General features: G+C 44.1%; 1 protein-coding gene across 1 annotated transcript in view; it reads left to right on the top strand.

The window, feature by feature from the left end:
- Positions 1-438: 438 nt before the first annotated feature.
- Positions 439-23,872, top strand: part of GLG1 (golgi glycoprotein 1) — a gene marked incomplete at its 5' end in the record, with an annotated part of 41,024 nt that continues 17,590 nt past the window's right edge. Inside the window, 7 exons of the mRNA XM_010149002.1 lie at positions 439-471; positions 3,183-3,269; positions 7,157-7,372; positions 12,989-13,192; positions 13,821-13,892; positions 16,148-16,331; positions 18,037-18,251. Of these exons, the coding sequence (XP_010147304.1) occupies positions 439-471; positions 3,183-3,269; positions 7,157-7,372; positions 12,989-13,192; positions 13,821-13,892; positions 16,148-16,331; positions 18,037-18,251 (1,011 nt within the window). The remainder of the gene's footprint in view (positions 472-3,182; positions 3,270-7,156; positions 7,373-12,988; positions 13,193-13,820; positions 13,893-16,147; positions 16,332-18,036; positions 18,252-23,872) is intronic.

Genomic DNA, 23,872 nt, shown 5'->3' with positions numbered 1-23,872 from the left:
TTTCATCTGGAGGAGGGAAGCAAGTCCTATCTTTCTCCTTCAGTTGTATACATGAAACTTTTTTTCTTTAAATTTCTGCTACCACACCTTTGTTTCCATCAGAATTTTGTTGCCTCAGTTTGGGCAGCTGGGACAAACACATTCATTACGTTTTTGCAGTGTCTACTTAAACGCCGCTACTCTTGCGCTGTTTATGTTCCGTGGAGTTAGGATGGCATTGCGTCTCAAGAACCTGTTATTTCCATCCTTCTGGCACTTAAACATCATTCTTAAATTTTCCTATTGCTCATGTGAGGTTATTTCATGCAATGAAAACGAGTTGACAGTATGTTGGTTTCTGTAAGTTGATACTCTTCTGTATGTTGGTTTCTGTAAATTGATATTCTTCTGTATGTTAAATGCAGTAGTGAACTGACACTCCTTTTTTTCTTCTTTCAGCCAGATAATGAAATCTCTTCAGACTGCAATCACGTAAGTATTGCTATGTTTTATTCAGTCTCTAGCTATGGCATTTACACCTTACACCCCCTATCAACCGGAGGTGGTTTTACGTAGTTTGGTAGTTTGCAGAGGCATTAATCGGGACACATCTGGGTTTTTGCACTGGCCTGTGGAGAAAGAACACAAGGTGATGTCTTCAGCCCAGTATAGCTGCTGTGGTCTTACTGGAGATTTCAGAGGGGAGCATATCCAAGAGCTTTATAAACTGTACTGCTGTATCTGAGGAGGATAGCAGGCGTCTTTCCTATTTTACAGTTGGGGGGTGGTTCTCGTGGGTTACTGGTAGCAGTACGATGTGCTCCTTTTGGCAAAGATGTGAGCAGTACTGAATTTAAACTCTTCGCCTCAGCTGTTGGAGCCTTCTGTATTACGTTCACAGCTGCTAAATTCTTAGACTCACTTGGAAAATGCTGTGGGGGTGTGATATTTAGAGGCAGTTTGAACCACTTGGCTGATTTTAGAACAGATTTCCTCTCAGCACTGTGTTTAACAGTGAGCAAACTGTTAGCCAGTTTTCAGGCTGTGAAGCTGAGTCTTCAAATCCTGAGACTCTTAAAAAAAACCCAAATCATCAGAGCTATGGTTGGTATTAGGTTTCCTTTAGCTTCTCTCATTTGCATTCTGTTAGAATACATCACATAGAGATCTTTAATTGGTTGGCCCTGGACATAGACAGACAAGTGCATGTCTCAATGACAGTCTTGGTTTCAGATGCTTGAGAAGCTGTATTTTGGTTTATTATTGGAAGATCTATCACAGAAACGAACCCGGCCATGCTGTACAACTAGTAATTTCCAACTGTGTTACGAATTAACCTTTAGCACTGTGCTTCATGGCGGCTGTAATTCTCTGTTATGCAGGCTTGGATCAGAGGAAGGGCACATCGTGATTCCCTTTAAGCCTCTTCTTTTTCTTGAAAAGCAGAAATCTTCAGTAATTAAAATGTGTCTACCTGATATTCACATGTACCAACAGAAATTACCTGAATGAAGAAGAAATTGAGAATTCTAGAAGGCAAAATTGGGCCTTTCCTCTGCTGGATTAAGTGACAGCATCTCTGCCCCAAAGCAGATGTCGGGATGCTGTGGATTATAGCAGCCATTCAGGAATAGGGCATGTGGGCAAAGGCTCAATTTCCTGGGCAGAAATGGAAGGGGAGTGATCAAAAGCTGGACCGCAGTCAGTCGTCTCATGTCCAGATGCTTTCTTTGACTCTCAGCACTCTCTGGTAGTACAATGGCAGATCATCATCTAGGAAAAATATTGCCTAGACCTAAAATCTGGATTTTTAAGATGCAAGTTTAACCTTCCTTCTGTCTGCAAGAAGGTTCCTTTTGGAGAGCATCTCATTTGGAGACTCCAAAATTTGAGATTATGAATGCAGCAGTGTATTCTTACGGTGTTGGACTTCATTCTTGTCCTTCCGATCCTGGCTGGGAGAGGTCTACAGCACTCTTTGCAAGGACAGGCTCCCTGTTTATTCACTTCTATCTATTAAACCTATATATGTACAGCTTCTTACTCCCTCTGAAATACCCTAGGATCCCATCATCTCCTTTTTTAACTTTCTGCAACTCCATGATATGAGGTGTGGGAGACACTGCAGCTGTGTTGATTCCAGTTTTAGTTCTCTGTGCATGCTTCCACTCTCTTGGAGATGATGTAAAACAGCTTTCTCTGTGTGAGCATGTTTTCTTAATGTTTTGTGTAGCATTGAAATGTCAAAATAAAAGTTTTCACCAAGCTGTTTCTCTTTGATATAATTTTGATTGTCGTAAATGCAGAGTATTTAAAATGAACTTTTAAAACTGGTTTAATTAAAAATGCTTAAATGCAGCTTAAGTTCCTACAAGAAAAACCCAAACAGATGAGCTAATAGAGCTTTTCTTGGCTGTTAATTTGCTGAAGTTTTGCTATTTTACCCTGTTTTTACTTTATGGTGCCTTGCGAGGACGTCTGGGATGTGTATATGTCTGCAGAGTGTTACTTGCCCAAGGTTGATGCCTGCACAATGGCCCAGTCATCTGGGCTCCTACGTGAGCTAATCTCTGGCTCCCACAGGAAGAGCCACCCTTGCTGAGACATTTCTCAGCCTAACCTCTGAAGCATCAATGTGCATTGAGAGAACCTCCTCTAGGTCTGAAATATGTCTTCATCCAGCAAGTTGCCTGGTCACAGAAGGAAGAGCTGCATTGTCTTCTCCTCTTTTTTTTTTTTTTTTTTTTCCTATGATTTTATTAGGTTTTCAGTATGAAATCTGCTGGTGTTGAGGACTTCACTTTGTTTAGATCACTTGCATCAGACAGAGAAGCCAGGGCACAGAAAGGTGTGGTGGGCTGAAGACATTGCTAAATATGCAGCAGGTAGCAAGTTACAGCTTTCATTGCTGTATCCTTTCAGTTATGAAATTGTCTTCATTAGCTATGTTTCCTTTTAATGAGTCAGTCTGTGACCTTATGGAGAAATTTGCAACAGCCAGAATTTGTTCAATATGAGAAAATGATTGCAGAAATGAAGGGACAGAGTTGTTGTCAAGGAGACTTTACATTGATTGTTGCTCTGTAGAAGGATGATGATACAGATTGGGAATAAATGATGTTTCATGCTTTTCTGAAGCAAAATATTCATCTTTCTCCATGGGAAGCTCTTAAACCCTCTTTCTACAAATCCTCTCTCTCTAGCTCTTGTGGAACTACAAGCTGAACCTGACTACAGATCCGAAGTTTGAATCCGTGGCCAGAGAAGTCTGCAAGTCCACTATTGCAGAGGTAAGCCAGGAGAAAGGCATGGTGTGGCTCTAAGTGTTTCTTTGTGATAGTGAGTTAGTGTGCGCATCATGTTTTGGGTCTGGGGAAGCTGGGTATGCCAGATTGCCAGGTGTAATTAATTGGATCTTGCAGAAAAAGTCTATCACCTCAGTGATGCCAGGCAATGGGGCGGGGGGAAAGAAAGGACAAACTAACAACCCATCAGCTCTGAGCTGACCTTTTGTCGGAGATCTGTTGTGGATTGGATCTGTCCCACTGCTGTAGCAGTGTTGATGTAGCAGGGGTTCCGCTGAATTTAGCCTAAGGCCGGGTTTGCGTTGTGCCTTGCTAGCAGAAAAGATAAGTACTTAGAAAATGATGAAACAACCTTTTTTTCCTTCGAGACTCGAAGTTTTAATTACTCCAAGGAACTTCCTCTTTTTAGGTTGCACTAAGAGTTAGTACTCTATCTCAAGCATCAACACACCTCAGTCCAGCTTCAGAGACTACTTGATTAATCATTTCTTCCCCTCTGCTCATTCTAGAGCTGTGAAGGCTGTGCAGCCAGCCACGCAGGGCTGACGACGTTTCCCTTTGGCTGGGGTAGTTTTCAGCCAGACTCCAGGGGAGACAGTGGAACCAAGGCTTGTCTGTACTACTGCAGTCAGCTGACTTAATTCAGTCATTAAGGCATGCTCTAAGAACATCATTTGTATATCCACCAGAGTAACTTCCCCTACCCATAAACCTGCCTTTTAAAAACGATTTAGCTTGCTCTAGATGATGGCCCCTTTGTGGCTTTTAAAGTAGGTTTTGTTGTAAGACAGTCAGTTGCAGGAATAGCAGATTGTCTCTCCAGTCCCAGATCGTGTTGGCAGTTTATTTTCCGTAGGTCTAGCTTTCAGTCGTGCAGACTTGCTTATTAGACAAGAGGAATACGTCAGTGCTCAGCTGAGTGGTTCCCCAAGTCCTCATGTTTTGATGGAATCACCTGTGTGGTTCCCTGTCCTTTACAAAGTTTTCATTCGAGAGGAGCACACACAAATCTGAGAAATTGAGGGTGTCAACAGCAGCCTGGCTCCAGAAGTTTGGGGATTAGTTGTGTGGTTGAGAGGTAATCGATTGCTTTTTCTTCGTGACCTGCTAGGGTTCTGCTTCCCCTTCTCAACACCAGCTGAGTTGTGAAGAATAAGAATAGCATTAGTGGGAAACCATCATTTAGTCTAAGGATAGATTAGGAAAACAGTTAATCTGGAAGATTAAACACTAGAAGGAAAACAGCTTGCATCAAAGGGTTATGTTATGTTTGGAGTTTGGGAGCTCCCACTCCAAGCAAACACTGCCAAATCTGTTGGATCCCACTTTTTTGCAATCACAGGAAAGATCCTCTTTTTCTGGTTTGTGTCATATGGCTGCTGCAGAATTTTTACAACCAAAGCATTCTTGAAAATGCTCTTTTAACAGTCTAATTAGCACTTTTATACTGTGACAGTCTGACATTTGTCGTAAACGATGCCCTCTAAATCTGGGATATGAAGTCTAAAAGCAGTAGGAAGAGTATATAGAATTTTAGCTGTACATTAATCACCAGTGTCCTCTTATAATTGTGGTGTGTGATGACATGAACTGCTGATGTTTTGCCATTTGGTGAGTGGTTTTTGGTTAAAGTAGTAGTTGGATAAGGAACAAGTTTTGTGTGTTTGATATTATGCTATTTAATACTGAGGCAGGTGCATGACCCATGCCACTAATTTTTTTTTTTAAGGTATTTCTACAACACTCTCTAAAACAAAGATATATAACAGGCATATACTGCTAACCTATAATAGTAATGTTTTGCTTTAATTCCCACTAACAGCCAGGTAAGTGTTTTCATGCTGGGTAACTGAGCTCTGATTTTAAGTACTGCTTTGTACTGACAACAAAATACAGCTAGAAGAGTAATTTCTAGTAACAGTCATTTGGGTATTGGTGACTCGTATGTTCTGAAAAGTGCACCTTTAACTTTAGCAGCTAAATGCAGATTTGAATTTCAACTTTTTTTTTTTTCTTTCCCCTCAACTGCTGTGATTTTTATGAGTTCTGGCAATAGTTTTAATCCAGTGGAAATGTAGTTGGCCACCAGATAATGGTGGCGGCTTCAGAAGTGGCCAGGCAATAACGTGATCGCTTACTCTTTTACACACTTCACTGGCTCAGGCCATGGAGCTCTGGGGCTGCTTCCAAAGCCAGGCTCTTCCAAAACCAGCATGTTGCTGTTGTATGGAGGTTTGGCTCGCGGTGCTTGGGCTGAAGTGGGGCCAGACCAAAGATGCAGCTTTCTTGGAGAAAGCTTGCTCAACTCTCTCCCTTTCACCTTGCAATGATTCGTATGTTCGCTTCAAGATGTATTTTATGCCTTATAGATAACAATTACCTGGGCCACAGTAGCTGTGTTTTTTCTAATAGCTATATAGAATAAATACAAAATGTTCTACTAGCCCACATCTGCCTTCAAATAACTGTGTTTCAGATGTTGCATGTTTCATTGCTTATACAGAAAGTAATGGGCTCAAGCTGAGGCAGAGAGGTCTGTTTTATCTAGTCTTAGCTGTATGAGTTTGTCAGGATGCCCTGAGTTAATTCTTGTTTGAATTAGAATATATCTTTCTAAAAAAGATCTCTCCATTTCTTAAAATTCCCACTATAAAGAATCCAGCTCGGTATTTGCGAACTGATAGGGGTTCCCTGCCTGTTCCCCTGGCGCTGCCCTTGCGTGGTGTCTGAGCCTGCCTGGGTTATTGATCACCATGGATCTCCCTTCAGATTGATGAGCCCTTCAGTGTTGGTTCAGGAACAAGTCTTCGGTGTGATCAAGTCAACCCATGTATCTGTTGCTTGAAAAAACTATCACCGCTGAACTTTGGTGTCTGGCTGTCAAGCAAGCTTTCTGCATCATTATGGCAGCAGCTTTCGGCATGCCCCAGAGCAGGGAGCGCCAGGATGGGGCAGGAGTTCCAGCACGGGCTTCCCAGGGTTAAAAAAGAGCCTGTGTAATCTCAGCGCTCCTCGGAGCAAGGCATTGCGCTGCTCCTATCGCAGTACTCCTTGGGGAGCGTCCTTAACTGATAAGCAACCATGTTTTCCACTTCCTTTGGAAAGATGCTGTCAAAACTGCCTGCATCTTTTACTTCCAAAGGTGACGGGTTTGGCCTTACTGTCTGCTTCCCTAAGCAGTGCAGGTTGTGATTTATATTGGGGACCTGTCTGTCCGTGTGCACTGCTTTTCCAATCCCCGTGCAGCTTTCAGATTTTGTTAGCCCTGATTTTTATTTTTTTAGACCACTGGATAAAATGGTTTAGTACCAACAATCAGTTCCCGCAAGAACCTGATAAAAATGAATTTGTTGAGGATTTTTCTTTATAGTAATTTTCAGCTTCCAGCACATTATAAACGGTACAATAAATATTGTGTTGATTTTTGAATCGGTCTCGCATCTAGCCAAAATGTTGTATCGTACGAGGTCAGGTGGCTAATGGGGGTCCAAGTATGATTTAGTGACGCTGTAACATGCTCAGCTTTCTAAATAAAGGTTTGTCAAACTAGCATTTTTCCTACAAATCCATTTGATTGCAAGGGTTCAGTGTGGTTATTATGAAAGATGATTATTGAGCAAGAGGGTTTATAATCCTCAAGGTCGCTGCGTTTGCTTTCTTCAGATACTGGCACACATGAGGTATTTCTCATTTCTGAAATATTTTCAAGTATTCTGACTTACTAAAAATCAAACTAAAGCCTAGAGGGTTTCTTTGCCAGCAGATTTGGAAGCTTCAGATGCAAGTTTCTTTGATATGTTTTTTTTTTAAAAAAAGGTTAAATTCAGTACCTGCAGCCACTGTATTTTATTCTTTTTTTTTTTTTTTAACAGATCAAGGAGTGTGCGGATGAACCAGTTGGTAAAGGCTTCTTGGTGTCGTGTTTGGTGGATCACAGAGGCAACATCACTGAATACCAATGCCATCAGTACATCACGAAAATGACAGCTATTATCTTCAGCGATTATCGGTTGATCTGTGGCTTCATGGATGACTGCAAGGCTGACATCAATCTCCTGAAATGTGGCAGCATTCGACCTGGAGAAAAGGTATCCAGAGAACATGCAGATTGTCAGTGGGCTTGTAAAAGTCATTCAGTTAAGGAAACTTGGGAGGAGACTCTGCGACAGGACTCTTGTCTTACTTGCAGCCGAGAAAATACACAGCATATCTAATCTGTGTGATGGTGGTGGCCTGATTCTGTACAGTCCCTTTATAATAAACATGCATTTGTCCCTCAGAAAGGGACTGCTGCTCGCAGAGACAACTTTCATTTGTCTTTCCTTCCCTTACCACACCACAGGTAGTTAGTTAGTTGTCTTTGATCATGCTCTGTCACGCTTGACTCGATAGGATGAATCCAAACGGTAGGTTGAAGCAGACCTATTGCTGTGCTTGTTTCACAGTCTGCTCGGGTTTGATGTGGGAAGGTGGTGTGGCCGGTGCTATAACCCTTCAGTTTCCTCAGGCTGTAGTCGATACACCGGATCAAGAGCTTTTATCTGTTCACCTCCCCTTTCCCCTGCCCACCCAAAAAGGGTTGCAGGGCACATAGTACCTAGTGTCATACTTCACTAGTACAGGCTCACTAATAACTGCACTGGTTTTACAAAATAAATCGGTGTTCTTTGGCCGTATGAGGTGGTTGTGAAGAAGTTTGTGGTGGGTGCGTGTGGGGCTCTTCTCAAGGCCCTTTCTTCTCCTGTCTACTTCAGCATAGCTAATGTAGGCAACAGTTACACGGTGCTGCAGGGGTGAGTAGCTGCTTGTACGGTAAGTTTTTATGTGGAGGGATACAGTTAAAATTATCCTATCACCTTTTTTACAGTGCATTTAAAATTATAGCTCTTACATTTTTAAGAATTAGTCTTTGAATCGGCTATTAGTGAGGAGGTAAAAAGATTTAACAAAAAACACACTTTTTCCTAGTTGTTGGCATTAGCTGCTCTAAGCAGCTTCACTTTCATTGTGTGTTAAATTGAAGTGCTAGTGTATTCCACAAGACTTAGCTGCACAACAGAAAGCAGAAAAATAAGGACTTGCTTTCAAGAGCAAAAGCAGCCACAGAAGTGGGAGGAACTTGCAGGCACCACAGGTTCAGCTGATAGTGGCAGAGTTACTTGCTTTCTCCATAAACCAAAGGTTTTCTAGTTTGGGGGCTGAAGGGCCTCATAAAATGGGAAATCACTTTTAACAATCACTACAGAAGTGTAGTAACAGGAGTCCTGGGTGTCAAGTCTGCATATTACCTGTGGCCCGATCAAATGAAATCAAAATAGCACTGAAAGGTGTAGATTTTGTGAGACGAAACCAAATCTCAGACCCTAGTGGCAGGCCGGTGTGGGTTAGTGGGAGTTCAGATGGGCAAAGGATGAGCATGGCTGGGGGGCGACTAAAGTCATCAAGGGAGAGGAAACCAAGCACAAGCTTTGGGTCACCAAGTTTCTGTGGGTTAGCAAAGCGAGTTGCCACCCAACTTTTTAAGGGAGTTACACCTATTCCTCTCTTGGTACCCAACCCAGAAGATTTTGCCTTGGTTTGCGAAAGCGTCACAGCCTGTCGTATGATTCCTTTTGTTACACTGTCATCCTTGGCACCGAGAGCAATTGAAGTATTTTGTACTGCTATGGAAACAGCTATAAATGGCTATGCAAGCATTTCTTTTGTTGGTGTTCTGTTCTGTCCCTTTTCTGCTTTGGAGAAATCTCATCTCATTTACTCTCATCAGATGCTAGTTCAGGTTTTATTTCCATACTGCAGCTTCTGGGAGTTGCCTGTAGAGAAACAGTCATTACCCTTTTGTGTGACTGAATGTAACTGTGAATTTAATAAATAGGACCTGGACACCTGAGGAGGAAGATGGGGGAAGAGATTCATATCCATCTCCTTTTTTTTTTATGGAAATAAGCACCGTTAGACCACTAACTCCATCTGCATCAGGCAGCTAGTAGGTTGTGGCATGATGGCTTCATCATAGTAACTGGCTTTTCTAACTGTAAAAGGCACTTCAGTAGGTGTTCTGGAATTACATTGCTTCTTGAAGCCTCTCTGCTAGCTAACTGTTTTCTGTGCTCCCTTTTTTGTTTTAGCTCGCTTTCTACTTCCTAATTGATGTGGTGTTTTCTGTGCTTTCTTTTCCGTGTTTCTGGTTGGTCTTCTGCTCTCTAAGAGCAATAAAGTTCAGCGCAGAAGTCTCAATTTGACTGCAGACTTTATTTTGCTGTATGTAGAAGAAAGGCTGTGTTGTTTGAAAGCATTAAGTTTTGTAATTTGCCTGTGTTGTGGGTTTTTTTTCCCTTCCAGTTAACGGAGAAAGAAGCGTCAGTCACCTTTCCAGTGGGCTGTTGTGCTTTATACTGAATTTGGTCTCCTGGTATTTAAAGCTTGCTTTTTCTTCAGGCAATATGGATCTAATTTGAAATTGGTAATTGCAACAGAGCTTTTATTCTTGGGCTGCCTATCAGTACGAGCAGCTTTCACGATCCCAGTAACGTCCAGGATTGCATCAGACTAGTGAGCAGCGTATAGTTGCTGGATTTAGCCATGGTGCCTGGCCTGGAGTTGATTATGTGCCATAACGAAGGCTACATGTCCACGCACATCCAGTGCCAAACCACAACGCGCAACAGATCCATTGGGAGGTTTGCCACAGCCTGACTGCTCTGGCTCCAGCAAGACAGCACGGCTGTTCAGCGCAAGGGGCAGTGCTGGTAGGACAGGTTCTGTTACACACTCCGGCCTGCTGCTCCTTTCTACTCTTGACTCTTAACCCGTTCACTTTTCTAGCTGCTTTCTGCAATTCATGAACTGGAGGCATGTCAGATTTCAGGCAGAATGAAGTATTTTCTGGAGAAGCTTCTGAAAACAATTAAAAAACCCCAAGAATTTCAAAGCCTAAACTATACTGGGGTGGAATCTCTGGAAAATGAATAGTAGGAATAAGGCTTTAAAAATTCTCTCTTGGCCTGAAGCTGTGTGTCTGGCATCTGCATTTTGGTCATGGGCATTAAAACATCCCTGAGCATTGTGCTGAATGGGGTTTGCTTGGGCACATTTGGAACTTAGCTCCAGTGTTCTGTGGCTCATAGTGCTGTAGGACAGTATTGGAAATCTGCTTTGTGGGTCAGAATGTATCCCTTCCTAATACTGCTCAGAGTTTCAAGGCACTAGATAATTATCTGGTACATTTAACAGATCTTTGCAGTTTTCAGATGAGAGCCTCTGTTTAGGTTTGATAGTGATGGTGAGGCAATAATTACAAGAAACGTGTGTGGTTTTTAGATTTAATCTGTTGTATTTCACTGTGCTGCACTGGAGAAATGAGGCCTAGGCTTGGTCAGCCCCCACAGCAGGTGTGGGGTGGAATGAACTTGGAGACCTTCAACTCCAAGGTAGAGGCTTTGCAAGAATGGGGTAGTGTGCAGACATCCTGACATCTCCTTGCCATGCCTTTTCGATGCCTTTTCGATCTGTGGAACAGGTACTGTAAGCTGGCAGACTTGTACCACGCTAGGAGCTTGTATTCTGTGCTTGGTTACGTTTGCTCGGGCTGGGACGTGAGCAGGAACGCTGATGGCACCACACGAAGGCATGTGAACGCTTGGAGGTAGGAGAGAAGAGCCAGGCAGCATCTTGCAGGAGCTGGGTGTGTTGATTTATGTGTGTTCCTGTTTCTGTGAAGTCTATGTTTTTAAATTTCTCTAGTACAGGGCAGCAGAGGAGACAGCACTCAAGATGATCTACTCAAATGTAAAAATTGTATTTGCGACAAATTAGTCATGTCATGTTGTGTCCCTGAAATGCAACAGTAAACATTCAGCATCCAGCAGATGGAAATCCGCTTTCGCTGGACTATTAAAAATAGGTTAACATTTATAAATAGTATGACTGACCAGGAATCTAGACCACGCTGCAAGAAAGCAGGAAACTTCTCCATTTCCTAGCAGGAAAAGCTTACCTTGCTGGCTCCACTCCTTGGTCACTGAGAGCAGTCTTGATCTGCCTTGTCTCTCAGCTACAACCTCACCTAGGCTGGAGCAAAAAACTGCCAGGGGAGCTTAAAAAGGTTGTTTTCAATCATTTATGCTTGCCAGCTCCTCAGCTGTAATTACTACCTATGGCTGACCGCAAGGATTTGCCGAACAGTGTGTGTCTTTGGCGTGGTTATGGGTAAATGGCAACGTTAACTGATGTGGCGAGCGTACTACTAACTAGTATTCTTCAGATCCCTTTTGGGTTCAGTCCTAAAGGGACTGTTTATGTATAATGATGTCTTCAAAGATGCTGATATTTGGCCAGCATGTGGGGTTGGCCAGTTCCCACTCACAGAAAAGAGCAAACCAAAATAAGGACTTTTGGAGTGTGGGGGTTTGGGTGGTTTTGCTCCTTTTTCTTTTTTTTTTAAGGGAAAACTGCTTTTAGCCCTTTTAAACTGATTATACTTCTGGGTTGTGTTTACAGCTTTGTAATCTGCCAGTTCTGCTTGTGCTCCAGATGTAGTGGAGTTGAGACAGGAGTCAAAGGCTGTCTGTCTGATGAGGAGATGTGTCAGCAAAAAGATTTGGAAGAGTTGCACAGCTTTGTATAGCCCTGGTCATGTTTTATGGACATGGCTCTCTTACCCATGCTGCTGCAATGGCAGTAGATGAATCCGCTTGGCAGAGTGAGCTGAAGGGGTACCTCCTGAACGGTTACTACCCAGGCTGAGTGATTGAGGTGTATGCAAATATGCATGTCTTGTTGTATGCTGCAGGCAGTCTAAATTCAGTAGCAATACCCTCTCGCAGCAGAGCAGCGTGAATGAAGGCAGGCTTCACAGGAAGAACTTGCAGAAGCCTGGAGGGGATCTGTTCCACAACAGCTCTTTGTTTATTAGAGGAATCAGACCTTCTGCAGAGGTATAGAGGGGGGATAGATCCCTTTCTAAACACGTAAAAAGGATGTAGGAAAGTAAATGGAGCTTTGATCAGCTCCATCCTGCCTCTCCTGGGCTTTCGTGCAAAGCACAGGCTCGCTGCGTTTATTGGCAGTCGCTGGTCGTAGTCCAAAGTTGTCTTCAGACTTGCGGGACAGCGGGCGTGGCGTACAGTATGGGGCCAGAACTGCTTTGTCTGAGACTACTCTTGGATGCTTTGGGTTTCTGTTTTGTTCTCTTAATGGAGGAATTAGCACTGAGAAGCCTCCATTGGTCAAAGCTCCTTTGTGGCCTTTTTAGCATCACTAATTATTGCCACCCAAGCGGAAGGCTTGTCTCGGCACGGAGGAACTGGGAATTTCTCTCCTCCGAGTTTGCTCTTCACGCGATGCCGTTGCCATGGTGCGAAGAGAGCTATGTCAGATTAAAGATAATTTGGCCGTTCTGATAAACTGCTCTGAGCAGCGTGACTAAGTAGTGATAATCTCATTACGACACATTAAAACAAACCCAGACCATGGGAGGGGGAGGTTTTGCACGGTGACCATCAACAAGATGGTGATGTCTCAAGTGTGCAGATAGCACGGATATTAACTGTTGCCTCCTCTGAATGTAAATGCGGTTTAGGCTGAACTTCGGGAGTCTGAAATGGTGACAGTTTGTTGCTGAATTTATGTGGTGCTTATGCAGAATCACAGATGACTCGATTATGTAAGTGCTTGGTTACAGATGTTGTCTTGTTCTCATGTAGGATGCCCACTCGCAAGGAGAGGTGGTGGCATGCCTGGAAAAAGGCCTGGTAAAAGAGGCAGAGGAGACTGATCCTCGAATCCAGGTTTCTGATCAGTGTAAGAAAGCCATTCTCCGTGTAGCTGAACTCTCTTCGGATGACTTCCACTTGGACCGGCATCTCTACTTTGCATGCCGAGATGATAGAGAACGATTTTGTGAAAATGTGAGTAGCTTCCTCTTGCCTTCTCTTCTGCAGCTACCCATTAAAAGAAATCAAAACCTCATTGGAAGGATCGAGCGGCACCTGAGCGAGATGGTGTAGAAAACAGACGCTTTGTAGTCAGCATTTTGCAATGAATCTGGTATTAAATTCACTCACCCAACAGACAAGCGTAATTTCCAGTGGGTTATTGAACTGAATTGGCGTAAATGGTTTATTGGGCATCAGGGCTGGCGTGACAGGGAGCGGAACAGCTCAGATGGGTAGGAGGCAGCAAAGGTGAGTGACCGCTCTCTTCTGCAGTGGCAAGCTGTTGCACAAGTAAGCCTGGACTGACTCTGCTTGCAGCACTCTTTATCCCTGGAGCAATGAGCTGGAAAGCTGCATTGTTCAGTCTGAATTAGTTTGTATTAGCTGTCTTCTCACTAAAAGGGCAATGAAGATGGTCAGATTTTTTTTTAGTGCAATAAAACGTAAAAGATTTTTGTAGTATAGAATATATCACTGTCACTTGAAATATTAACTTTAATATGTTTCTGTTTTTAAAAAATGAATCTCCTTCGGTGTAGTTTAGCCTGCTTGTTAAGCTTTACAAGTCTTTAATGGTAAATATTACTGTTCTGTTTCACAGACTCAGGCTGGGGAAGGCCGAGTCTACAAGTGCCTCTTTAATCACAAGTTTGAAGAATCAATGAGTGAAAAGGTAGGTATCTGTCTTAGTGAGACAAATCCTTAATGCAGAAATCATCAGATCATTCATCAGTCCAGGCTACATTATTCTTTTCTAGTGTTGAGGAAAATCCATCTTCTACGTGGTCAGATAACCGACTGCTTTAACAGATGCTTTTACTTCAGTATGTTTGTGTTTCCAGCTACGTGCTGATGGCCTGAATTAATTGTACTCAAGTTACAGCCTTTAAAGCTAAGGATTTAAATAAATCAAAGCTTTTGGGCGGGTAATTTGGGAAGGTAGACACAGAGCTCAAGTGGTGTGAATGAGTGTTTAAAGTAGAAATCACCCCATGCTGGGGTAAGCCTTGGATAAATGCTGTTGTAATGTACGGATTAGGAACAGAATGCCCAAATGCCTCAGCACAGGAAGCTGTGTGGGTTTCACTTTAGTCTTCAAGGCTATGAGTGTCTGCCTGAAGCATCAGATTCTGTGGGAACGCTGAACAGCTCAGTTACTGGAGTTTTCCTTGTGTTTTTCCTGAAGATGTGGTTTTCAACAACAAAAAAGTTGTTCTGAAAAGCCAGTCCTGAGAAGAGATTGTATTGGTGTAGGTGTTTTGGGAAGGCAGCAATGCCCTCAGTGATTTCAGAAGCAGCATCACAGTATTTGGGATTGGATGGTATTATATCATCTGAAAGGATACAAAAATGGATATCTGTAAAGCCCCCCACAGAGAAGCTCTGCTGAAGGAGCCCGATTCAGAAGTCCAGAGGGATCGGACTAATTTCCTTTTCTAAATGTGTTAGTTATCTGAAAGCTTGGTTCCAATTAACAAATTCAAAACTGAGTGAGTGATCCCTGAGGGCTTGTAACAAAGCTGCGTTTTGTACAGGCGTGCTACTGAAATGGGCTGCTATTTTTGCTTAACCTGTTTTTGGTTGTACAGGGACAGTGGTGGGTTTGGAGGGGTCTTTCCGTGATCAGCTGTCTCGAGATAGGAATGTAAGAGGGTGAGCAGTTGGACAAAGCTGTAGCAGATGACATGGTAGGGAGAGGGGAGTGGATGCTCCGAGGGTGCAGTTTGCAGAGCTGGAGAAACACCAAATCTAGTTTTCGCTCTTGCAGCTGCCAAGGTTGGACCATCTGCAAAGTCACTAGTTTGGTAGAAGCTGTTAGTCCATAAGAAGTCCCTCCGTGCTGATGGCATGGGCTGCTGCGCACACATGTAGCCAACAGTAGCTGCCTAGTGGGTGGCTTGCTTTGTGTAACCCAAAAGTGCTTGCCAGGCTGGGCTCCCTGGCCATCCCTGACCTCCCTTGTTTTGGGGGTGAGGTTTCTGCAAGCCCTGGGTCTCCCTGTGCCCAGAGCTTTGACTCTGTCCAGTCCCCAGGCATGGCACAGAGATGGGAGCTTGAAGGGAGAGGGTGGGAATACTCTGAGTAGGGCTTTCCAGGTCCTGGAGTACGTATGGGAAGGAGGGGGAGACAAGTCAAAAAATCCTGATGGAAGAAAGGGGAGAGGGCTATAGGTCTCCTCTGTTCCGTGTGCAGAGTTTGCTTCCTGTTCTCCCCACCCCACACATGCAGGTTTCCTTCCTTTCAAACAGGCAGAGAATGGACAAATTTGCCTGAGCTATTCTGAGTTATCTGCCGCCCTCAGATTTAATTTTCATATAATTTAAACCAAAAGCTACGAAGCGTAGCGGTGTTTTTATAGACCCTTTTTTGGATGAAATGTAGAGGGTTGTTCTCGCAGCTGCTGGGTTCGGGTTTGGCCACAGTGCATCCTCGTGAGCTTCATGGGTTGTGGAAAAGGGCTAGAAATTGCCATGGTTAGACTGCTTTATCCGCTGTCATCTGTTCAGCGCGTTGCAGAACCCAATCCAAAGAACACACCGCTCTGTAAATGCGACTGGGAAAAGTTGTTTCTTGAGGGCATGGGGTGAGCGTGTACCGCAGCTGGGATAAATGTCAGCAACAGATCCTGGTTATGCAGAATGAGTCACAGTCGCAGCCATAGCTCTTCACAAAAAGCTGGATGAATGTGCAGTTTTAAGAAGTGCTCTGCAGAGCTGCCGCCTTTAAACCCCTTGATCTGGTGACCCTGGTGAGCGCTAACTGTGTGGTTTCTACGAAGCAAACGAAATTTAACTGCAGTCCGGCTTAAACGCCCGTATTTTAAAGCATCTGCAGTCTTTTGAAACCCAACTTGAAAACCCCAAGGCGGCAGGCCGAACTCGCCGGCGTGCAGAAGCGCGCTCAGCCATCCCCACGTGTCTCCCGCAGTGTCGCGATGCACTGACGACCCGCCAGAAGCTGATCGCCCAAGACTACAAAGTCAGTTACTCGCTGGCCAAGTCCTGTAAAAGCGATCTGAAGAAGTACCGCTGTAACGTGGAGAACCTTCCCCGCTCTCGGGAAGCCAGGCTTTCCTACCTGTTGATGTGCTTGGAGTCTGCGGTGCACCGAGGTAAGTGGAGCTGAATCGAGAGATGGGCCCTTGGTTTTACATTTCTCTTGGACCTTCGGGTTCAGCGTGTATTTACAGGTCCTCCTCTTGAAGTAACCTTTCCCAGACTTTGGTTCAGAGGCAAGTTTCCTCCTCCTCAGGCGTTCATCGCTGTTTCAAAGATCAGAACAGCCGAGTAAACCCCTGACGCTGACTCCGATTGTGTACGGAGAGGTTTAAAATGCAAAATAGCAAATCCCACTTGGACTGATGATATGTAATTGCAAATCCTTCTGTTCACTGTGAATTTAAGCAGATTTTTTCCTCCTTTATGTAGTAAGCATTAAATGTGCTACTAGGTTGAAACACAGAATAGAGAACCTATTTATCATCACTCAGGGAAAGCCAGGGATACTCAAGTCTTCTGCCTCTCGTAAGTAACGTTCTTTCCTTGCAGCTTGGGTAAATTTCTCTAACTGTAATTTTTCCTGTGCAGAAAGAAGGTTAACCTGATAATATTCTTTCTGTGCTTTTAAGTTAGTATAAGCTGGAGATGTCCTAACACCAGCGGCTGTCCCAAAGACCCTGTGCAGCAGGACCATGCTAAAGGTTCTCAGAAACTGCCATGACGTGTAAAATGGCATTGTTCTATCCTCTTGAGCTGCACTGGAGAACTTTTTTTTTTTTTTTTTTTTTAACCCTTGGCATGCAGCTGGGTGGTTTGATTCCACAGCAGGGCTGCATGCTGTGATGCTCCTGGCACAGGAGGGAAAAGCTGCCGTAACACCATCAGCAATCTGTGCATTTGTGAGTTTGAATAACTCATTGCTTCTCATTGATGTGGAAATGTGTCTTGTTTGTGGAAAAGTTGTGGGGGTGGTTTGGTTTTTTTTTCCCCCTTTCTCCCCGCAGCAGGGCAGGTGCTTCCCCTGAATTGCATGCAGAAAACTGCTGTTGAGTCGCTAACTTCCACTTCCATGGTGGAACAGGTTCTTCAGCGTGGCTCATGGATGAAGCGTAGCCCAGGAGGAACACTAAATATTTCATGCACCTTCACATGTCTGTGTGATAATGCCGGGGAGTTCCTGCTGGGGTGTAGGACCTCCGTTGCATGGGGGCGTTCAGCACGCGTGGATAGGTTGTGATAGAGGGCTGGGGCAGCACAGAGCAAAAAAGCCAATGTGTCACTTTAGACTCGAAAGAACCTGTCTGCATGGGACTGTAGGAAAGTGTATAACAGATCTAAGCATGTATAAAAGCTAGATTTCTGTACAACTGCAGCTGGTTTGTTAAACACTCTATGTATACTCTCGGTAACATATTCTAATCTGGGTTTTTTTGGCTTCCTGAGCAAGTATGTGCTGTTGCTCTAGAAAACCTTTTCCTCAGAAAAAATGTTTAACCTGCTGTCCAAATTCCTCCCCCAGTTACATACTGAGCTGGTAAATTGCCAGACATGACTTCTATTTCTACAGGGAAAAAGGAGCCCTAGAGCTTATGGGGAAGAGCTGACGTGTACCCTGAAACTGCAGATCCACTGAGTGTTTTCAGCAGTTCTTCAAAAGCAACTCCTGTAGTGTGAAACCTAAAATATGATTCTCCTAATCCTTCAGGAATCCTTTTTCTCAAGGGCATTGTCCCTATTCTTCCAACACGATGGTAGCATAGGTCGAGAAGGGCTCCGCTAGGCGTTAATACTAAATCATGCTGTCTTCTCTTGGCTCAGGTCGACAAGTGAGCAGTGAGTGCCAGGGTGAAATGTTGGATTACCGGCGCATGCTAATGGAAGACTTCTCGCTGAGCCCAGAAATCATCCTGAGCTGCCGAGGGGAGATCGAACACCACTGCTCAGGCCTGCATCGGAAAGGTCGTACCCTGCATTGCCTGATGAAAGTCGTACGAGGCGAGAAGGGGAACGTCGGGCTGAATTGTCAGCAGGCAGTAAGAGCCTTTTCTATCCTTCCACTTCTAGGTTGCTCAGTGGGTTTGTCTGTTAACGTTTTGCCTCGTGATGCAGATTCTGCTGAAGGCAGTCTGCTAGCTACCGGCGAGTGCTGGAGGCAGTTGTGTAATTGTCGTGGTTTGAACTGTGTAACTTGGTGTGTAGCAGCACATTGGTCATGTTTTGGGAGGTTTTTTCCAAAAAAAAACCCCACCATTTTGGATTGTTTTGCTCTGGATTTTGTAGAGGATCTCCAGTAGTTCTTCTCCAGTAGCTCTTAAATCATGGAATTCTCTCCTGGATTCAAGATGTTGGGAGGCTTGCTTTTTTAATAAAACATCACCTCTCCTTCCCTTTTACCCCTATACCTTGTCCTTGGAAATGCACTAAATCTTGTCAAAGCACCTTTACATTCAGTTTTATTTATGCTATTTTGTTTGTCTTGAAGGACAGAAATGGAACTTCAGGGTAGGTGGGTACAACATACTGCTGCACGGTGCTGTAGTTGCAGCCACTGAAGGAAATGTCATTCTCCTTTGCTTTTTTTAAACTTCATTTTGGCCCAGATGCATCCAGTTTTATAGTGTCTTTAAACTGAAAACAATTATTTAATATATCAGGAAGAAGTTCTTCCCCGAGAGGGTGAGGAGGCAGTGGAACAGGTTGCCCAGAGAAGCTGTGGATGCCCCATCCCTGGAAGTGTTCAAGGCCAGGCTGGATGAGGCTTGGAGCAACCTGGTCTAGTGGAAGGTGTCCCTGCCCATGGCAGGGGGGGTGGAACTAGATGGGCTTTAAGGTCCTTTCCAACCCAAACCATTCCCTGAGTCTATGAATATCTGTTCAAACTTACTAGTCCTTTTTAATGTGATATTACATTTTTGTACTTAATACTTGGTTTTAATGACCTGTGAGCCTAGAAAAGTTACATGAATGCTAAAAATGGCTAGAGGGTTAGTGCTGATGTAGGAATTCGGGGAGATGTATACTTTTCACCTCCTGCAATATATGGAACCACTGAAATCCATTTTCAGTGCAAATTTAGCTTAAAGCCTGCGGCTGAAATGTTGCCAGTTTTTGTATGTTATTAAAGATAACTTAATCTGTTAAATTTTTGTAAAGCATAGGATGCTTTTGTGATGAAGCTTATTTCTGCATAAATACCAGGTGTGTTGGTGCAGCAGCTGTACAGTTTGAGTCATTTCTGCGGTGAGCTGTAGTGCATGACTTATGCTTTGCAAGATTCGTGTGAAAAACTGAATACTTGTTTCTGTTGAAACATGAAACTGAACTTGCTGCCTCAGAACTCGATTATTTGCAAATTGTCGGAAGATCGGTTGGTCGTGGAAATAACTTCCAGATCATGAAGTGCATGTTTAGAACAAGTCGTAAGTCAAAGAAAGGGACCCCCAAAAATGATACGAGACTTGAGACTTATGGTGGAAAAAAATCTGTAGAATTCTGTAGGGTTTTTTCCGGTTCCCTTATACTTACGGCTTTATTTTTGTACAGTGAGCTGATGCAACAGCAGGGCTTGTCCATGACTCCTTCAAGTTGAATGACCTGTTTTGTTCTCTCTGCACAAGACAGCAGGAGCAAATTAAGTGTTGATTTTATAAAATATGATTAGTTTGTCCATATTTTTATTGGGAAGAGGAAACAGATGATTGCAAGAATAAGATAAACGTTCCAATGCTCTGAGTTCCTGAGGAATGACATGGTGCTATTATATAGCTTCCTAAATCTTCTGAGGTACTAAATTTATTGTGAATGTTTTTGTATGTGAATGGTAATAGTTGCCTCAGCTCTTTCGTGCTGCTTTGATTTATTGTGGTAGAACGAGCTTCTCGCTTTTACCTTCTATGGTAGGTGAATTATTTTTGTCAGGAAGAGAATATTATCTGAAACCCTTCCAGATACTGTGTGTCTTGTGCAAGAGGCTCAGACTAACCTGCCACATGAGAGTGGCCTATATGGCAGGCTGAGAAGAAGGCAAGTTAGAGTTCCATCCACTCACAGTATCTGGAGCAGCTTGATTTCCTTTGGTGTACCTAGGAAGCACCTTTGACATAATGTTTCTGCAGAGCCACTGATGTTCCTATCACTTTGTGCCTGAGTGGCTCCTCGTCTGCAGACGGAGTGGCTCCTTCAGCCATCCCTGCTTGCTTCCTCCGGGCTACTGCCTGGTCCACATGGTGTCAGCCCAGCTAGGCCAAAGCTGAGCGATGTTGGTTGGTCCTTGCCTTCTGGAGGTGCTGGGCAATTCTTATTTCAGGAACACGGTGCTGATGCTCTCAGATTGAACTCTGATGTGGCTGTTGATGGTGGAGCTACGGGTCTGTGGCATCTCTACCTTTTCACCTGCAAAAACAGAGAAAACAACATGGTTGCTTTGGGACTGTCGCAGCAGAGCTGGCTGAGTGCTTTGGGCACGTTTCCAGATATCTTTTCTGTGCAGGGTCAAAAACTTGTATCCCTGTGCTTTCAGTACCACCCTTAGGTAATGCTAACACAGCACTTCGATTTCTTGGCTAGTTGAAAGCAGTAGGGCTTGTTCTGAAATTCTTCACTGCAGAAGCTGTATGACCAGACACACTTGCCTAGACGGTTTGCATGAGGAAATTGGAATGGGAACCATCTAATTTGGATCTGGTTTTACTTACTGTGTTGTCTGTTAGGTTTGCTCTGATTCTGCTTGCCTTATGAAAGGAAGATGTTTGCCCGTCTGCCAAAAACAACACCAAAAAATCCCCAGACAACAAAACAGGACTGAAGAACCTGCGTGATTTCCTTTTCTTGCAGGACTATCTGCTCATACCCTTTCCTGCACGAGGAGCACATGTGGTTCTCTGTACTTAAACTCTGTTGATGAAATGCTTTCTCAGACCTTCTGAAACCCCAATTTCTTGCTGAGGGATTTAGTTTCTTGTGACACCTCACCCAGAATGATCTTGGGTCTGCGCTCGCGATTAACTGTGCTGTTGTGCAAGAGGCATGCCTAGACCCAGATATCCGTGAGCCGTGTGGCTTTTTGTCTCAGTTTTGATCAGTGGACTTGCCAAATGCCCAAATTCTGTAAATGGCAGAGGAGGAATGGCTTTCTCTAAAGTAAATGGTTCAGCCCAAGTTCAGAGAAGCTCCTGGCTGTTTGGTCAGCCTCTTCTGGCCCAGCTGTGGGCTTTGGCACCTTGCTCACCCCAGCGTATCGCGGTGCTCTAGCAAAGTGCCCACCGAAGGGCTGTTTGCCGTTTGGCTTTGCTGGCTTGGAGAGCGCTCTGCCTGTTCTGAAGCCAAGGACAGAGCTCCTCGTGTTTATACTGTCGGTGTACTTCCGCAGGGGCACGTGTTTCATTAAGAAAAAAATTCATCAGAAAACAGTATTACTTTTAGAACATGTCTTCCCACGCTGAACGAGCTCGTCTTTGCTTTGGAGAAGCGTAGGCAGCTTGGATACATTCCAGTCATTCTGCCAATACCATTGTTAAGTTATTCTGGGAAGATGGAGGTCCTGCGCGAGGGAGGGGTGGGTCTGCGATGCTGTAGGTCCTCAGGCACCAGATGTACGTGTCCCTTAGGTCCTCAGGCGCCAGATGTACGTGTCCTTTGGTTGTGGGCATCAGTCCATAAAGGTCTGCAGCTGTACTGGCAGTGTCCAGCACCTGTGGTGTTGCTGAGTGGAAGTAATATTTTATACTAGAACTGCTGGCAAACTGCTTTTCAAATACGTGGCTTTCATGTTGCTCTGGTCTCATCTTTTGTTTTTTTCTGTTCAGTCCCTTCAGCATGTAAAACTATAATCCTTGCTAAAAGGGCAGATATTTCTGTTTCCAATTTCTAATACAGCTAATAAATTGATACTTAATTTAGCTCCATATCAGGATAAAAGTTCAGAGGATTTTATAAAGTTTATCCAGCTGCTTTTCAGCTGCAACGGTTTGTTGTGAGAGGGAGGAAAGTCCTGTAAAACCTTCACTCTTATCACCAGTGCCAAATGATTCCCTCGCTCCGGCAGTCGGGGCAGCTGGCTCGCTGCTGCGCATCTTGCAGGTGGCTGAGGGTCAGGACTGGGAATCCTGCAGTAGTGCCCAAAACGGGGCAGAGGGACTGGGAGGTGATCGGGTGCTTCTGAGCTGTCGTACCCGGTGGGAGAGGCCAAAGTGCAGTGGATAGCAACACAAATACCCCTTAAAGCGAGACCTCGGGAAGCATCCTGCCCATGTAATGCTTTGGCAGGTTTATTTAATCCATGTGTGTAGGAAAGTGTCAGGTTTGAAGTTTTAATTCAACCATTTGTCCTTGAGAGAACAATTCCACTATTCGTTCTTCATCCCTCTCAATATCTGACGCGAAGCGATGTTTACGTACAGAGTAAACGGCCCGTCCGTGTGAAGGCCAGCAGAAGGACCATATTCTTCTCCTTCTTGTATTGCCTCTTGGGAAGCTTGGGAAGAACTTCTCCCTTCTGCTGAATAAGGCACAGCTCCCTGTGACAAACTGCACCAGCTTCTGTTTGACCACTGTCAGAATCGTACAAAATGTTTATTTTTGTTATTTTTAATTAAAATATCCTGAGAATTTTGGAATCAACAGCCTGTGCCTGCTAGGCAGTGATCTAAGGGATGCAGGCAGCTGAGAAGAAGCTGAGCTTGGGCATAATTAGCTTTGGCCAAGGGCAAGTTGCAGGGAATCCGGCGTTCCTCCCAGGCAGTCTGTGGCCTGTCCTCTTGATTACAACCTCCCTCTTGGATAAATAGCACTAGCTTGGCTCTTCTCCAGTTCTCTGATGCTTTCTGGTTTGTCTTCTCCATGTTTTGTGAAGCTGGGGCCTTGCCCCTGGAAGTTTCCTGGATGGTGTTTAGGTGCAGACTGTGAAAGGTGGAGGATAAAATGTTAGCTGTGCTTTTGATGTGGTTCAGCTGGGGGCCGGTGACAAAAATCATCAAGTAAGTGTCAAGATGTTAATGGTCTGAACCATTTCATGTTGGTGTGCAGTTGCCTTCTAAGTAAGCTCTCTCTTTCTTCCAAATTTATCAGCTAAAAATGCTTGCCTCTGGAATGATAGCAGTCTGCCCTATGTCTGTCTAGGCTTTGGGAATTCAGTGCTTGGTAGGAAATAAGGTGGAGTGTGGGGATCCTGGGCTGAGTAATAGCCCAGAAAGCTACCCTTCTCCCCAGAACTATAGATTAAGTGAGATTTACCCAAATTCCTTTTCCCTAGCCCAGCAGATGCCTCCCAAATCCATGTTCAGATGTCATGGGTTGTGTCTGGCGCTGATTTTGGAATTCAGTGCTGTGGATGCTAAATTATGTTTGCTTTATTAATAAAGACAGCTGTTTTTCTGAGGCTTGAATCAGAATAACTTTCACAAGAAGAAAGGACTTGGTTAAACTGTTCATAGTTTTAACTGTTCATAGTTAACTGTTCGTTACCGGTGACAGTTGAAAGTATTTAGAAGTCACAAAAGGAGTGCAGGGATGTCGCAGCTTCACATTGGCATAGCTCTTGTCTAAATCTCTGGGAAGTTTGTCTTCATCTTTCACTTATACCATGGCTTTTTTAAGGTAGATAAAAACTGATGGCCTGCTTTTTTTATATATATGTGTATATATTTGATAAAATACT

Source organism: Eurypyga helias, unplaced genomic scaffold, assembly GCF_000690775.1.
Source record: "Eurypyga helias isolate BGI_N326 unplaced genomic scaffold, ASM69077v1 scaffold22683, whole genome shotgun sequence".
Taxonomy (NCBI): Eukaryota; Metazoa; Chordata; class Aves; order Eurypygiformes; family Eurypygidae; genus Eurypyga; species Eurypyga helias.
Note: the sequence above shows the minus strand (reverse complement) of the source record. Positions and strands in the feature narration are given on the sequence as shown.